Here is a 17,169-nt window from a genome sequence, read left to right on the forward strand (position 1 = left end):
GTTGCTTGCTTTCGGGGCATTTATCCTGCTCTTGGGGCATGTGGCCTGCTCTATGGGTGTTTATCTCCCTTTTGGGGTGTGCGGCCTGTTTCCTGGGCGTTAATCCCTTTTTTGGCTGTTGTTTTAGCTGCAAAGGCTCTTTGAGAAAGGCAATTGGCATTCAGAAGTGCACAGACCTGTAGAAAGATGACCGGCTTCTGTGCGACTGATTAACCAATTTAAAAAAGGATGGGGATTAGACTTGAACACTGTTCGGGCTGTTGCTTTTATTCCTGACTTTATTCTTCAGATGAGGCTAAGCAGAGGCCTTTCAGGACACTCAAGGTCACCTTACATGAATTAAACGACTTAATAGAATTTGAAAAACAATAATAAACATGAAACTCTATACACTAGATACATTACACTACAATAACAATAAAAGAAATAATGTAATCACAGTTCACGAAAGGAACAGTAATTTAAGTTTTAAGGTATTTAAAAAGTTTGAGTTTTAAGGTATGATTTAAACAGAGTCATGGAAACCAGTTGCCCTAAATTCAAGGGGGAAGAGAGTTCCAAAATCTGGGTGCTGAGCAGCAGAAATCTGTCACCCCTGTCACCCAAGGACCTGTGACCCATGGCACCGAGCCATCAGAAGGAATGGTAAGTCATTCAGCTGAGGAAGAACGAAGGGAGAATAGGAGTGTTAAAGGTCATCGAGGTAATTAGGAGCATGGTTATGAAGGGCTTTGAAATTTAGCAGAAGTCTCTAATACTCCATCCGGTATTGAGTGGGGTTAGAGGTTTGCCTCCTGCAGAATGTGCCCATTTTCCTTTTCTCATCCAGCTTTTCTTCAGGTCTTCAAGATTGGGCTAATTCAGTGACCCATAGTCAGCCAGCATCTCTGCGTGCATGTGTGTGTCAGTGAGAGTGAGTGCCTGTGTGTGTATGTGTCTGTCTGTGTGTCGGTATCTGTGTATGTATTTGTGTGTACGGGTGCGCGCATATGTATTTAGCCGTGTGTATGTACCCGTGTGTGGGTCTGTGTGTGTGTGTGTGTGTGTGTGTGTGTGTGTGTGTGTGTGTGTGTCTGTTTCCGTCCGTCTGTCTGTCTGTCTGTCTGTCTCTGTGTGCACACACATGCACACCCTGTCTTCAGGCTACCTTGACCAGGATAAGTGGCTGGATGAACCCTAAATGTATTTCATTCATATTGTATTTTTGTGTCACTTTTGTCCTATTCTCTCCTCCAGAGGTCAAGAGGCCCACATCCGGTATGAGCATATTTACATGCCGGAGGCCAGCAGCCAATCAGATGTTGAATACTCCGAGATGAAACGTCCCAGGCTGGATCTGGGGACGGAGTCTCTCCTGCGACACCCCACCCACAGGCCATCTGCTCAGCTGGCTGGGACTGAGGACACGCCCAAGGTGAGACTGCAGAGGGAAAGCGCATTGAGCACATTGAGCTTGATACCTGGAGGCCAAGACCCGCAGTACAAGCTATGTGTACTAATGCAGCTTGATCTGTTGAGCCCCAGTCTTCCTGTTTGAGATGGCACTCAGTCCTGCACCCACTATCGGTATAGGGCTCATACCTGCAAACAAATGCTGGAATGGATATTGAGAGAGTGGGGGAGTAAGCCACAATCCCATTTTTTATTTTTTATCAGCAATAGGTCTAGCCTGAAGAATTGCGAAAATACTTTTAGCTATATACCGTAAACATAGGGCTGGGCGATATGGACCAAAAATTCATATCCCAATATATTTTAGCTCAATCACGATACACTTTTTATATCCCTATTTTTTCTTTTACACAATGTTCAGTTTAATTCAAAGTCAAAGGTATATGTGATATTATAAGAATGTTTATTATAACAGACTGTTTATAACTGAGACATTTTTTTTAATTATTTCAAACAATTATTGAAGTAAATAGGTCACTTATGTAAATAAAATATAAAATAAATTGGGGGGGCGGCATGATGGTGCAGTGGTTAGCAGTTACCTCATAACTCTGGGACCCAGGTTTGAGTCTCCGCCTGAGTCACATGTGTGTGGAGTTTGCATGTTCTCCCCATGTCGTCGTGGGGTTTCCTCCGGGTACTCCGGTTTTCCCCCACAGTCCAAAGACATGCTGAGGCTAATTGGACTTGCTAAATTGCCCGTAGGAGTGCATCTGTGAGTGAATGGGTGTGTGAGTGTGCCCTGCGATGGGCTGGCCCCCCATCCTGGGTTATTCCCTGCCTCGTGCCCATTGCTTCCGGGATAGGCTCCGAACCCCCTACGATCCAGTAGGTTAAGCGGTTTGGAAAATGGATGAATGGATGGAATATATTGCCTTTAAAAATAGATACTTGCTTAACAGAGGTCCACAGTTATGTTGTTATATAGTTAATATTTAATCAATAAAAACAACACATTAATATAATTAGGAATAAAATATGAAAAAAAGATTTTTAATAGACTTAGTAAGAAAAATATTCAGCTGCCAAAATCATGCAGATAAAAACTGTCCCTGAAACCCTTATGTATTCTTATAACTACTACATAAATAATAATAAAATATGCTCTTTTATAACAGGAGAACTGTTACATAATGTTAACAAAAACTTAAATTTCCTGTGGAGGTAGGTAGAGTGTTCATAACCTCTCTCACGGGTTTTTTGCAAGAAAAACAAGCCTGTGAACAGCATGAGGCATCAGGGATGCCATGTGACACATTACAATATGTAAGACTTGCATGTTCAGCTTGACTATATATCTGTAGTCAGCCTGAAATGTATCACGTTAGCGAGCTGGTCAGTAAGTGTCTTCCGGACATCCATGTACACTTCTGGTAGCTCCTCCCTTGCAAAATACTGGTACCAAGGGTCAAGCATTGTTTTGTAGTTTTTTTTTTTTTGTAAACGCTTTGCTCCACTATAGCAATGGGGACCGAAGTCCGATGGACCGAGGAAGAGACAGACACTTGCTCTTTATTGATAGTACCAAACCAATTACACATAAGAAACACAGGGTTGTCAGACGCTGAACTGTAAGATACACACGGTGGGAGATTTACATAAGCTAATTACACATGTGGATCGGACAGGGTGCACGCACGATATGGGCAAACACACGGGCGACAATAAGGGAATATAACCATTATCAATAACAACAACAATACAAGGGCTATTTACAACTGCACGCGGGGCATGCTGGGACATGCATGCTGGGACATGCATGCTGGGACATGCATGCTGGGGGCATGCACGCGGGGCATGCTGGGACATGCATGCTGGAACATACACGTGGGGCATACTGGGACATGCATGCTGGGACATGCATGCTGGGACATGCATGCTGGGACATACACGTGGGGCATGCTGGGACATGCATGCTGGGACATACACGTGGGGCATGCTGGGACATACACGTGGGGCATGCTGGGACATGCATGCTGGGGGCATGCACGCGGAGCATGCTGGGACATGCATGCTGGGACATGCACGCTGGAACATACACGTGGGGCATGCTGGGACATGCATGCTGGGGGCATGCACGCGGGGCATGCTGGGACATGCATGCTGGGGGCATGCACGCGGGGCATGCTGGGACATGCATGCTGGGGGCATGCACGCGGGGCATGCTGGGACATGCATGCTGGGGGCATGCACGCGGGGCATGCTGGGACATACACGCATGGCATGCTGGGACATGCGCCCCGCCGGTGCTACAATATCTTTAGCAATGTTGTAAGCTACTGTGTTTGTTATTTCACGCTACTTTGCACTTCTTTTTCCTAAAGTACACCATGGGTAAATGTAGCCTGCAGCGAGCTTTGTGTCGAGATAGAACGCAGGGAGCACTTTGAGTCATGCGCTGCCTGTGTAGGTTTTGTGGCTGTGACTCTCTTGACACTGGAGTTTGTGTCGCTGTAACCTCTTTGTGGTCTACTCTGCAAATTGTTTTTCTGCTGGTCATCTGCTCTTCTAAAACCATACAACTTCCAAACTTGATTGGAACCACTGAACCACTCCTTTTCTTTTTACAAACCAGATCTTCGTTCTCATTTGTGTCGCCCGGAGCCGGTAGTCCTTCCATGGTGCTGGCTTGAGATTAGAGTCGCGACTGGCATCATGCGCAGTTTGGGTGGGATCTGGGTGTGAGCGTGAGTGAGAGAGACAGAGAGACCCTGTTGATAGAAACTCTGCTCCTTGAGATCTAAATGCGAGGACAGTATGAACGGTATTACAAAATCCTATACAGTGAGTAAAAATATATTGGTATAAATGAATATATCGATATACCTCCCAGTCCTACGTAAACACAATGCTAGTTATTCAGCGACACGCGTTTCTCAGAGCTGTCATGTTGGCTGTGTGAAATACTGTAACCGAATCACATTCACGCAATTGGCATCTGTGGTTTTAGTTATTCACAAGTTGGCTGCGAACAATTAAATGGGAATATTTTTAGACCTTGCCGAAAGATCACAGAAACTCGCGGATGACGTGTAAGCCAAGAACAATACTGCAAATGATTTGAATTACATAAAATCATAAAATATATAAATATTAATAATACATAATATTTTTTGTGTAAGTGCATATTATATCTAATATTAAAAAATCTTGACTTGGGTTCACTGTGCATCTTTCTCTCGGCAAATAGCCTCACTCTCATGTGTTTCTGACAACAGAATCATGCATTGCTAGCAATAACTTTTAAACTTTTCACTGCTGTAAATGTTACATTTTTAGTATTGACTGCTCAGCATTGTGCTCCCAGTGTGTTCAGAAGTAACTTTGAACATACAGGGGCATAATTTAGATGGAGCAAAACTGCAAAGTGCAATACATGTAAGGCTAGTGCTGATTTTTAAGTCTGAACACAGTAACATTTATGCAAATTAGATATCTTCGAACTTGTATTCCATCTAAATTTTAGTTAATTCCTACTTGCACTTTATCTGTGTTCCATTGTATATTTTGTACAGGAGACTTGTGTATTTTGTAACTATAAATGGTTGGTTAGGGCAGTGTATTTCAACCTGTTTTGAGCCACGGCACATTTTTTACACTGAAAAAATCCCATGGCACGCCAGCAACCAAAAATGTTAAAAAATTACTCTGTAGCCTGGTAATAAGAAAATATTCTCTATATTTATTTATACTCACTCTGTGAAACCTGAGCCTCTTTGGATGAACACAAAGCTGATAACCTGGCAGTCAGATACGCATGAAGCTCTTCCTCAACAGTTCTCAGTCTCTCTCTGTTTTTAGTTTTTATATGAGTCAGGCTTGAAAAGCTCAGCTCACACAGATATGTCGTGGAAAATGGGAGTAATGTTGAAATAGCTTTGTTTGCTTAGAATACATCACTATTACAGCACAGACACTCAACAACGGCATATTATTTGCAAATAATTAATTTTCAAAAAAGTTTAGTGAACCAATTCAGTGACATTGGATAATTAACCACAATTTCCCAGCTTCAGCACGTCTGCAGGTCCTTGAGCAAGGCCCTTAACCCCCAGCTCCCTGGGCGCCCCAACAGGTGACTGCCCTTCGTGGACAGCTTGCTCTGCAAAGAGCAAGTTGAAAGGTGTAAAAAGAATTTCCCTACGGGGACAATAAAGGATTGATTATTATTATTATTATCGGCGATGCTGCGTATCTTTCTCATGTATTTCAGTTCATAACTCACTGAAATCTTATTGTAGACACATGAAAAAAACACTGAATAAATCCGTAATCTCTCTTCTTTTCAAAACATTTATTGTCAGAAGTATTAAAGTTTTTAAAAATACGTTAAATAGGCAAAAAAATAAACCATGTCACCTTTCTTTGTTTTACCTGCATCGCGGGTGTGTAGTACCACCCTCATGTGAAGATCGCTATTTACATTCTAAATAGCTGCATTACTGCATATTAAAATTGCATTTGCATGGTAATTTGATGAACAACGCAACAGTGAAACGCGATCCAGATACATCCTCATCAGCGCCATAAAGGGTGGGGGTGCGGGGGGGGGGGTGATTTGGCCAGGTGTGAATGGCTCATGCATACACATGAGATCTACATATTCAGTGGAAGGAGACCAGAAATAGTGACATGAGTTAGGTTTTTTTATATATTTATCTAACTGAATGTTGCAACTACACCATTTAGTCATCTTCATGTAGCCAAGACTTTGGTGATCAGATATCTGGGATCAAAACAAACTTCTACCATTGCTTGCTATGTACTTGTATAATGTTTCTGCAAGTGTTCCAAATTGCATTTTGCAGTGTCTGTACTTTGATGTCAAATTGCAAACGTAAAATAAATCTGACATATTTACAAAGTACATTAAAATTCAGATGAGTGTAATGCCAAAACAAATGTATACGAAATAATTTATACACCGTGGATGAAGTTTATGATATTGAATGAAATGTGTGACCATGCCCTAGTCAGTGAAAGTGTGTTCCCTACCCCTAGACCCCAGAGGGTTAATTATATTTAAACTGACAGCAAATTGCACCATTAGCACTACAGTAAAATCCAGTTATAGTGGACTCACTTATAACGGAATATCGTCTATAACAGACGAGATCTGCTGGTCCTGGCCGTGCAGCTTTAAGAACGTGCAAAAAAAGCATCGGATATAGTGGACTCACATATAACGGAATTCGCTTATAATGGGCAAACAATTCGGCTATAACGAACATGCGTGCTCCGCCTACAAGGCACGTGGCATGCCGGTGATATCCAGCGCAGATATGTAGTCGGGATTATTAATAGTCACACATCTGGTCAGATAAAGCTGGATTACTACATGTACAGTATAGTAAGCTATAACACAAGTGTGCCTGCTGTGGTGTGGCATGAGTAAATCGTGTCCTGTAGTTGTGTTCTGGGCATTCAGCAACTCTGGACTTAGGATATAATAGACTGTTTTTCCAGGTCCCTTGAAGTCCGTTATAACTGGATTTTACTGTAATAAATATTCACCAAATCAGCATATATGTAGCCTTCTTGCAAGGTAGGTGGTAAAAGGCACAACTACCCACTTAACACTAGAACTGCCTGTTTCCCATATCAATGAACATCAAACTCCATTAACCTCCAAGTATGACATACTTCAGCTTATGTGACCCTTTTTTTGAGCTAATGATCCATTAGTGATATAATAGCAGCGATATGTATGTATATGAATGTAACACCCTCAACCAAAAAGCCATAATATTTATAATAGAGTGGCTGTTCTGCCCTGAAACTGTACAGCTGAAAAGTTTTCAAATGCAGTATTTTATGACATTGTATAAATAGAAGTTTATTTATGACTTCATGTTTGTCAAAGTTAATTTTATTTAAGCCTGTCGCGATAAACGATAAATCAATTAATTGCACTATATTCAAAATCAGGTCAATAATTTTTCCGGCGAGATAATTTTAATTTGCATGCTTGTTTGTGTTCCTCGTGTCTCTCGCTACCTAATGGGAATATCGGCTCTTTTTAGCAAACCGGTTCATTTGCTCACCAAGAAGAGCCAGCTCTTTCGACTCCTAAGCGGCTCTTTTTAAAAAAAAAACCCGCCCCACTCTTCGTTTAAAATGATGCTGATTAGCGTAACCTTATTTGAGCTTGTTAAAAATAAGACACCGTCTCCTGGGCGGGCTTTTTCGGAAGACAACGTGTTCTGGCCGCTCTCGTCCTTAATGTTTAGGCACCTCAGAAACCCGGACAATTCTATAAACATTAATAAAACGGTTCTTGAACAGGAGCCGGCTCCCATCGTTCACTAAAAAGAGCCGTCTCATTTGCGAACGACACATCACTAGTAATGAGGCGTGAACTCTCGTGTCAGTGGACTCTTTGCATGTCAGTTTCCGCGTTCATGGAAATGTGGCTCACTCATTTCCGGTCCGTGAAAAATGACATTGGTTTATACATGCCGTTTACAGGACTTGCCCAAACTTATGATCAACGACGTACATCGCTTTTGTAAAACCTTCTCTAAAGTACCTACAAGTAAATTAGCGAAGGGCTTTAAGATGTTAACCTTGTCTTAAATCCACGGATATGAAGGGGAATCTTATTTGTTGAAGTTTGTGGCTGGCTTTAGACTGAGACACGAAGAAGAAAATCGGTAATGATGATCATCCGATTATAATTATCAATTTTGCCCAGGTACAGGGGCGTAGATTTAGGGTGGACGGAGGGGATGTGTCCCCACCAATATCCTCCGACCATTGAAATGTCCCCACCAATAATTTAATCCACTTAAAAAAAAAAACAATCGTGCTGTCAACATTAACCTAGACACGCAGAAAGGGATAAATCACGTTCTCTCCTTGAGTCCTCCCGCCCCCAAAACACATATGAACATTTTGATTGGCTGTGCATTTCCCTGCTATCATGTGAGAGGCTGTGGCTGCGTTCAGATACAATCAGCGCCAAATGCAGTGGATTTTTTTCCCCGTGCAAGAAGGTGTGTTGGGTATGGTGACACATGTGAGGATGGCGGCAGCAAAAAAAAAGAAGCTGGACATAAGGAGCTTTTTTTCAAAGAAAAGTGTAAGTCACTTCAAGTTCGCTAGTGAATCCATCAAAGTCCATCAAAGTAACGACAACAGTTAACGTTAATGCTAGTGGGTTTTCTTTTTTTTTACCGCTTTGACGCACATTCATTATAGCAGGGCAGGCTATAGTCTGTGAATACGGACTTAAAACTAACATCAGATTAAACAGCTAAATGTAAAAGTATAAATATGATCCCTGTCAGTTCTTCTAATCTAATGACGACTATTTGTCAGAAATCAGTCTTGTGAAAGAAATTGATATGCTACATAATAATATTGCCATGGCTAGAATTTTATTGACAGTTCACCAATAGACAATCCACTTTGCACAAATAGTTTTTAAAATGCATTCACTGACTTGGCAAACATTAATGATTTGATTCGAGATTTGCACACTAAGACTCAGAAAAAGTGAAATAAAATTATTGCTGTTTAAATGGCATGTGTTTATCCTGTTTTGTCAGGTGACAGAACCTAAACAACTGTGCTGTGTATCAGACAGTGATGGAGAGAAGGGGTCGCAGGTGATGTTGAACGATGACTTGATATTATTATACCTAGTTGTCCTGAGATTTAACATTGTTACCAATAATAGGCTGAGGCATTCTCTGTCAATGCTCATAAGGAATCCCTCAATGTTTTTTTATTAGGGGACAGAAGCAGATCAGCCATGTTGTAGTTCAGGTGAAGAGGCAAGGTCACAGGAGGTGAATCTGAATGTTCTGTTAACGAGAGGCGAAGGCATGTTTTTGGCTCCTTCATATAGGAGCAATAGGCATTGAGGGGGTGGAGTCATAGGTCCCCACCAATGTCCAGAGCAAATCTACGCCCTTGCCCAGGTAGATGTGTTCACTATAAGCAGTAAAGTAAAATGTGGCAATAAATTATATGAAATTATATGCTCGGAATTTGCCAGACTAAAGTAGCTACGGATTTGCATGCGGCCTGTTGAGGCACCTGCTTTTATTCATATGGAGTGTTTTGTTGTTAGTTCGCACTTTTTGTTTACAAAGGTCCTAACTGGCAGTTTTGCCTGTTTTCCCTGTCTGAGCCTAATGTTTAATATTTTTATTAAAATAAAAAATTAAAAAATTTGTTTACCAAGACATCATAATTTATTTTATTTATTGTTTTTGGTTGTGTTTGGTTTTTATTCAAGTGCATTTTTTGTTAAGAGACTGAGAGTTTTTTTGGTTCTTTTGTTTGTTTATTTCGGATATTAAAAATGTCTTCCAGTCCCAGTGTTAAATGTTTACAAAGTGCATTAAAATTCAGATGAGTGTAATGCCAAAACAAATGTATACGAAATAATTTATACGCCGAGACAATCATAATCATTTTCATCCTTGCTGTTTTATTTGCTTCTACACAGGTTTTTCAGAAATTTATGCTGATCTCCTTTTTTGTTTTATAAATACCCCAGTATTTATTACAACAAAATCACAATGCAATACTTAGAAATTTTCTATTTCCGCGCTGTCCTAGTGCATTATAAAAATACTTTATTTTTGTGCTATCCTGATTTCTGGTTCTTCTGACCAGATTGCAGTTAAAGCTCCGGTTACTTCATTTATCCATGTGTCCATTGTCATCATTATTCTTATTATTATTCTTATTAATTGACCTTGTTTGTCGTTTTCAAGATGGCAGTTGTATTGTGTTTCAGAGGCAGGCTGCTTGCATGACTGTTCGGCAAAGAAAGTGTTTCAAGTCCTACCCCAAAGTACCAAAAAAGTTTCTCACTTTTGGTACTGGAACTATTGGTATGGCTGTTTTGGTTACCTTAATTGAATGGCCAATTGAGTGTTTCCCTTCTGTTGTCAAAAGTTGATATACTGGTCATATTTTTGGCACTCTCATGTTTTGTGTTTCCTTTTGCAGTTTGAGTGCAGTAAAAAATTGTTACAGAGAATCGTGATGTTAATTCTAAGCAAAAGAATATGCTCAAATTATCCAAGAATTAGCATATGCTCAAAATTTTTATATTTGTATCAGGATTGGACCAGAAAAAATATCATGCTATTTCTGCTTCCTGCCGCTTTTGGGTTGAGGTCCGGTCTTCCTGCCACTGTTGGGTTGAGGCCTGCTCTTCTGGTGATAGCGGCTAGGGGAGCTCCCGTTTCTTGGCTGTAGAATACCGTGCATGGTCTGTGTATCGCTTGTCATATGCTTTTGTAGCAGCAGTCAGCAGTGCCTCTCGCTGTCTTTTATCAGCAGCTGCAGACTTCATGTAGGCAGACTATGGTCTTCAGAACTGCGATGTAACAATTCATTAGTAATAACTCAACGAAATGTAACAAGTTGCCATCACACAATGTAGTGGTGTTACATAATGCATTGTCACACACCATGTAATAATCCATTGTTTAATAATACTGCGTTATGTAATAACTCTACAAAATGTCATAAATTTATAACCTACACTGCAGTTTTATATTGAAAGATTAACTTATTATCATCATCATAATCATTATTACATTGTCCAATGTCCTTTTCGGGTGACTTCTGTGCCTCTGTGACAGAATAACAGGCAAACGTTCAAATAAATAAACAAACAACCTAGAAAATAAGTGGGTGAGATCACTCATAGATTTATGAATGAGGTTACAAACTAGTTACAAAAGGTTTTGAGAAACACTGATTAATAAAAGAATTATCTTAAGTTGCAGATAATGAACTTTTGGGAAACACACCCCTGAAAATGTATTTAATTTTATCTAATTAAAATTTGTTACAGGTTGTCAAGCTATTACATAATGCAGTGTTGTTAGATAATGTATTGTTACATGGTCTGTGAAAATGCATTATGTAATAACACCGTATTTTGTGACAATTTGTTATATTTTGTCAAGTTGTTACATAATGCGGTGTTGTTATGTAATGCGTTTTCAAAGGCGATGCAGATGTTTCCCTACTTCTCCAGCTGTTCCATCACCTGGTTGCTCTTGTTGGCATATATGCCCTTTCTTTCTCTCCCTTCCCTTGGTTTGCTATATCAGCAGCTGCTCACCAGAGCTCCCACCACAAAGGCTCACAGCCACTGGCACAAAAACTCCCTCTTAATGGTCTGCTCCTCAGAGCCCTTCCAGAACTGGGCCACTGCTATTATTTATTAATTGCTGTATGTGAAATGAATGTCTTCAATCCCCTTAGCTCCCCAGCCGCTTCACGCCTCTTGGGCTATGAATGCTGCTCTAAAAATATACATGCAGGCGCTAAAATGAGGAACGAGCATGCATGCATACAGCAGTAAAGGACGCAGCGAGGTGCGCACTCTTGCAGACTGACACATTCATATGGGTATATGCTCTACCTTCCGCACATGCCTAATCCTAACCATAACCTTTCCCCTTCCTCCACCACATGCATGTGGGTTTAAGGTCAGTGTGGAAAAGGACAGTTTGTAGCCTGTGTGCATGAACAATAGACACACGCACACACATTTGGATTCATATTTTCATGGGGACCATCCATTTATTTCTATGGGAAAATCCCTAATCCCTAAACAATGACAACCAGGCAGGTTAGACAGGAGTAAGTGGGGTGGGTCGGGTCTCTCGCAGTGCTGACTGCTTTGGGGGCTAGGCGGGTATAAGAGGGGCGAGTGAGGAGCTCCCGTACCATACTGTAATGCTGTGCCGTCCCCAGTACTCTATGTAGTGATTTCATATGTACTGCAATGTAGTGTAGTGTAGTGTCATATGATTTTGTGATTATTAATTTAAGTATTTCCAAAAATTAATCTTGTGAAATTAAACTTAATCCCACGACAGTAATAAAATAAAAGCCTTGCTTTAACTTAAATACTAAAAGAACAGGGTGCTTTAATCGCTATTACAGTTGGGTATGGGCATGTAGTCTTATTATTTAGAAAAGATACAAAAAGATGCATATAATGTTTATTCACTTGTGTTGTATTTGTCCAAGTAAAAATGAAAGCAAAGGAATGATAAGCCGCTTCAGTCAAACTGCTTTTTATTTCTCATTTCAAATAAATGCAGGTTTGCCGTCTTTGGTCAGCTGCATGGAGTGAAACTTTCTGTTCTCTGTTCTGCACACACATTTACATGTATGTAAGTTTTATTACCTTGTAAATGGCCTGTAGGGTTTGCAAACTGCCATAACGTTTTTGATGCAAGTAATTTTAAGTTCAGAATGGAATATAGATTTGCTGTAAGATTTCTTGCGTCAGTGTCTGAAAGAGTTCGCAACCCTGAACGCATATATTTTTTTTTGTTTCACCTGAATTGATTTGTATAGAAAATAAACGTATACAGTTGTTAAAACAGCCACTCTGTTATGAACGTTACGGCTTTTTGGTTGAGAGTGTTAGATTCGCTGCTGTTATAAGCACTAATAACACTGGGGTGGGAAAAGGTGGTTCTAGTGTTATTAGGGGGATAATCAGCATTACCATTAAGATCGCTTTTGTTTTTGCTGAAATTGTTTTTATTATTACTTTATTCAAAATGGATGGATGGATGGGTGGATGAATGAACATTGAACTGAAGCTTGACATAAAAAATTATATCGCAAATCAAATCATAATTGCAATGTCTGTCAGAAAAATTGCGATTAGATATTTTCCCCAAATTGTTCAGCCCTAATCACAACATAATTTCACTCAACATCTCCTAAATGCACTACTGCATTCATGTATTTGTATTTAGTAAGAAAGAGCCTACATCGCTTGTTAAAGAAGCAAGTTTTACAGCCTAATTTCAGTTGAGTAGTTACAATTATGTTAAGTCTGTTAGACTGCTAGTGGACTGATGACTTGAACATTTAAACTTTAACAAAATTAAGACAATGACACAGACACAGATGATAGTAAGTAGTAGTGCAATTCAAACCGATTTAAGTACAATTCAGTACCAGATGGTTCGAGTTTGGTGTTTACACCCTGATGGTCTGTATCATATGAAGAGGGGCACTACTTTCATGAGGCCATACAGGCTTGGGCATGATTTTGTTCCAGCTGAGTTTAGAAAAGCATTCGCATTCCGCCTGTCTCGTCCGTGGTATGGCTGCTATTTTCCAGACTTCGTCAATTTTTGTTTTAAAAAATCATTCAAAAAATCCGGGCTAAAATGATTTGATTACAGTAATACAAATATTTCCATCTATCCATCCATTTTCTGTAACTGCTTATCCAGTTCAGGGTCGCAGGGGATCCAGAGCCTGTTCTGGAGGCTACAGGTGCAAGGCAAGGAACAACCCAAGATTGGGCACCAACCCATCCCAGTACAAACATTTTCAACCATTAAAAAAAATTATCTGGTCATAAAATGTTCAGGTCACTGAATGGCAATTGTTTCCATCCAACCACCTCGTAACACTGGGACTATCAACCCTCCCTTTTGACAGACTTCTCGACCGTCCAATAACCTGCAGACTTCGAAACAAGATGAAACGAATAGCCAGTAAAAATACAAGTTCAACAACATATCACAAGCCCTACCATGTTTCAAAGTTGTGCTGCACAACAGATTTATGGCACTAGTCACTGTCGTGGTGGGGCTGGGTGGCTGCTCAGTGAGACAGCGTGTCCGGAATGGCTCTTAATACGTAGGATACAATGGATACCAGGAGGGGAATTAAGCAAAACAAATACAGTTAGATACAGGTAAGGTGCTTTTATACTGTGTTTTTTTTCAGTTTTCAAGAGTGAATAAACTGGTGCTGGCATGGGTATAGTTCAGCAAATGTTGCCGTCGCTGAACTAATCAAGACAAATATTGATTTGGTCCCAAGGGTTTGAGCTTTTTGACCAAAATGCTATAATGTCGAGAGAAATCCACATGAAGCATTTCTGTAGGCACAAGGTTGTTTTTTCTTACAATTTGAGTTTATTTATCCGCGCAAGTCAAATTTCTAGAAATTGGTTTGTATTCAGTTAGTATATCTAAGCATTTAAACCAGACTATGTTGGTGCATGTTGGTGCATGTTGTTAAGGTGTTTTAAGCATTTTGTTTTTAAAGGTCTTGTTTTGGGGGTATTTTTAAAATAGGGAGCACAGGCTAAGGAATGGAATCACATCTAGTAATGTTTTACTTTAGGCCGTGTTTTTAATAATTTATAAACACATTCATAATGCATGAAAATGCCTACAAATATTGTCAGCACAATACATTCATGAAAAATGAATTATTAACAATTTACATCGAATTTCAGTTAACTTTAACGAATTGTTTAAAATGTAATTTAAAATCGATGCAATTGAATCTACAGGATTTCTGCTCATTGCATTGAGTAAATGAATGAACCATTACACCACTACTGCTAACACTCTTGAAAATCTTGAGAGATGTGTACTTCCTCTGCTGCTCCTTCCTAAAGGCCTTGACCATCTCCTTGGTCTTAGAAACGTACTGGTCCAAGTTGTTAACCAGCTACCACAGAGACAGTTCTACTCCGCCCAGTTTGCTGTATCATTGCAATTATATATCAGATCTACCACCACAGAGTCATCTGCAAATTTCATGATGGTGTTGGAGCTGTGTGTGACTTGCAATGCATTAAGACAACTTCATCACAGTCAGAGATGGTTTCCTTGATGGACAAAGTATGCTTAACGGATTAATAAATGCCAGCTTACCCCCCCCCAGCCACCTCCACGTTTCTGAGAAGTGTTCTTCAGCTCTGGCCACTTATTTAATGCTCATTTGAGTGGTTTGATAGTAACTCCTTCCTCTATTTCTCTCTGCAGTTCAGTTAAACAGCCAGGAAATAGGGTCACCTTATTTAGTTGTGCAGCTAACAGTTTTAGGCCGAGCCATTTAATAAATGATTTTTTGTTTTATCAAACAAGATGCTTATATAAGTTATCTATCTTAACAGGAGACATTACGTAATGAAAAGACAAAAATATAGGATCATACATAAAACAGTTCAAATAAACTCCTTGTTGCATATGTGTTTCAGATTCCATGTAAATAGATTCAGAATTCAGTTATAGAAACTTTCAAAAAGGCTTTAGGCTCGTGTCCATGAAAGCCCAGCAGGGCCCCAAGCCACCCAACCTGAGAGCCCTCCTTCATTTTTGCTCCGATTATAATCAAATGTTTAACAGAGCCTACAGCTTTGATCAGCAGATGATGGTCTGCATAACCAAACAACTGCCATCCATCCCCCGCTGCCCTGCCCTTGTTAGTGGCCAAGCTGTCCTGGCCATTCAGTGGCGTTTCCCGACTGTTTCAGTACCTAAGTAATGAAACAGCTGATTTCATTACATTTTAAAACAAAATAAGGAATTTTAATATTGAAGAATCTTGGTGGAATGTCAGTCTATTTTTTTTAAGACTGAACATTAAAGTATCAGTCAAAATGTAATGATTAAAATGCCCCTTTGCTTGCTTATCATGGTGTTTGAGACTTCCGTGCCTTAGTTTGACATTTCTTCTCTTCTTCTTCCTCTAGAAGGAGAGAGCTAGCAGCCTGGCCAAGCTGGAGCCCATCTCCCCCGTAAGTCCAGCCCAAATGGATCCGGATCTGGACTTGATGCCGGCACGGTTCTCAAAGGAGGAGCTTATCCAGAACATGGATCGTGTGGACCGTGAGATCGCCATGGTGGAACAGCAGATATGCAAGCTCCGTAAGAAACAGGTACGCAGCCTTGGACTTGGGGGAGGGAGGTATTACCAGTGGTGTTGCAGTGGGCATAGTCTTCGGGGTGGACACCATTGTGGGCATCGTCGCAGTGACCAAGTCATCAAAGCCATCATCACAGTGGGCATAATCATCGTGGCCGTCATTGTAGTGGGCATAGTCATTGAGGCCAGCATCATGGTGGACGTGGAATAGCCATTGTTATGGTGGACAAAGTCCTCCTCGACGTTGTCATTACAGTGGGCAGAGTCATGATAGGTGTCGTCGCAGTTGACATAGTTATGATTGGCGTTGTCGGGGTGGGAATAGTCATCGTAGGTGTTGTCTTCGCGGTGGACATAGTCATGGTAGCAGTTGTCTTCGCGGTGGACATAGTCATTGTAGCAGTTGTCCTCGCGGTGGACATAGTCATTGTCGGCGTTGTCCTCGCGGTGGACATAGTCATTGTCGGCGTTGTCCTCGCGGTGGGGAGAGTCATCATTGTCGGCGTTGTCCTGGCGGTGGGGAGAGTCATCATGGAAGTCATCATCACAGTGAGCTTTTTTCATCTACTTTAGTAGAAGCCCCCCCCCCCCCCCCGTCCCTCCCCCAAATCAATAGGCTGGGGCAGGGTGAATCTGCAGCTGTGTGGTGAAGGAAAATGCAGAGAGAATGTGAAATGGCATGTGTTCATCAGGACCATGAGTGAGATCATACTGAACTCTGACTCACCATTAGAGAATCCAGTGCCTCTGGCTTCTATCCCAAAGTTCCCTGTGTATAAACTCCTATCATCCGTGCACTTCATTAATTGCAGTCACTAAGTAACATGTCATTAGACTTCATTCATAGTAGAAGGTGAGCCAGCCAGGGTGCGTACAGGGCACCTAGATGGCCCAGAGGAGCTGTTCTTCAGTGCTCATGGGTTCAGCTGCATTTGCAGCTCTATTCTAAGGCTACAGATCCATCTTGTGTGCCTGCAGTGTAGGCAGTGAGGCTTGAGCATGATGTTTTCATTTGTCTGGGGGTGGGGAATCTATTCA

The 17,169-nt window shown here is 40.9% G+C and overlaps 1 protein-coding gene across 8 annotated transcripts in view; it reads left to right on the forward strand.

Moving 5' to 3' along the window:
* Positions 1–17,169, forward strand: part of ncor2 (nuclear receptor corepressor 2) — a 165,141-nt gene that overhangs the window by 77,598 nt on the left and 70,374 nt on the right. For all 8 annotated transcript variants that reach the window (XM_049003271.1, XM_049003228.1, XM_049003233.1 and 5 more), the window contains exons 4-5: positions 1,237–1,414; positions 15,959–16,144. In XM_049003271.1, coding sequence (XP_048859228.1) covers positions 1,237–1,414; positions 15,959–16,144 — 364 coding nt within the window. The remainder of the gene's footprint in view (positions 1–1,236; positions 1,415–15,958; positions 16,145–17,169) is intronic.

This window comes from Brienomyrus brachyistius, chromosome 2, assembly GCF_023856365.1.
Source record: "Brienomyrus brachyistius isolate T26 chromosome 2, BBRACH_0.4, whole genome shotgun sequence".
Classification (NCBI taxonomy): domain Eukaryota; kingdom Metazoa; phylum Chordata; class Actinopteri; order Osteoglossiformes; family Mormyridae; genus Brienomyrus; species Brienomyrus brachyistius.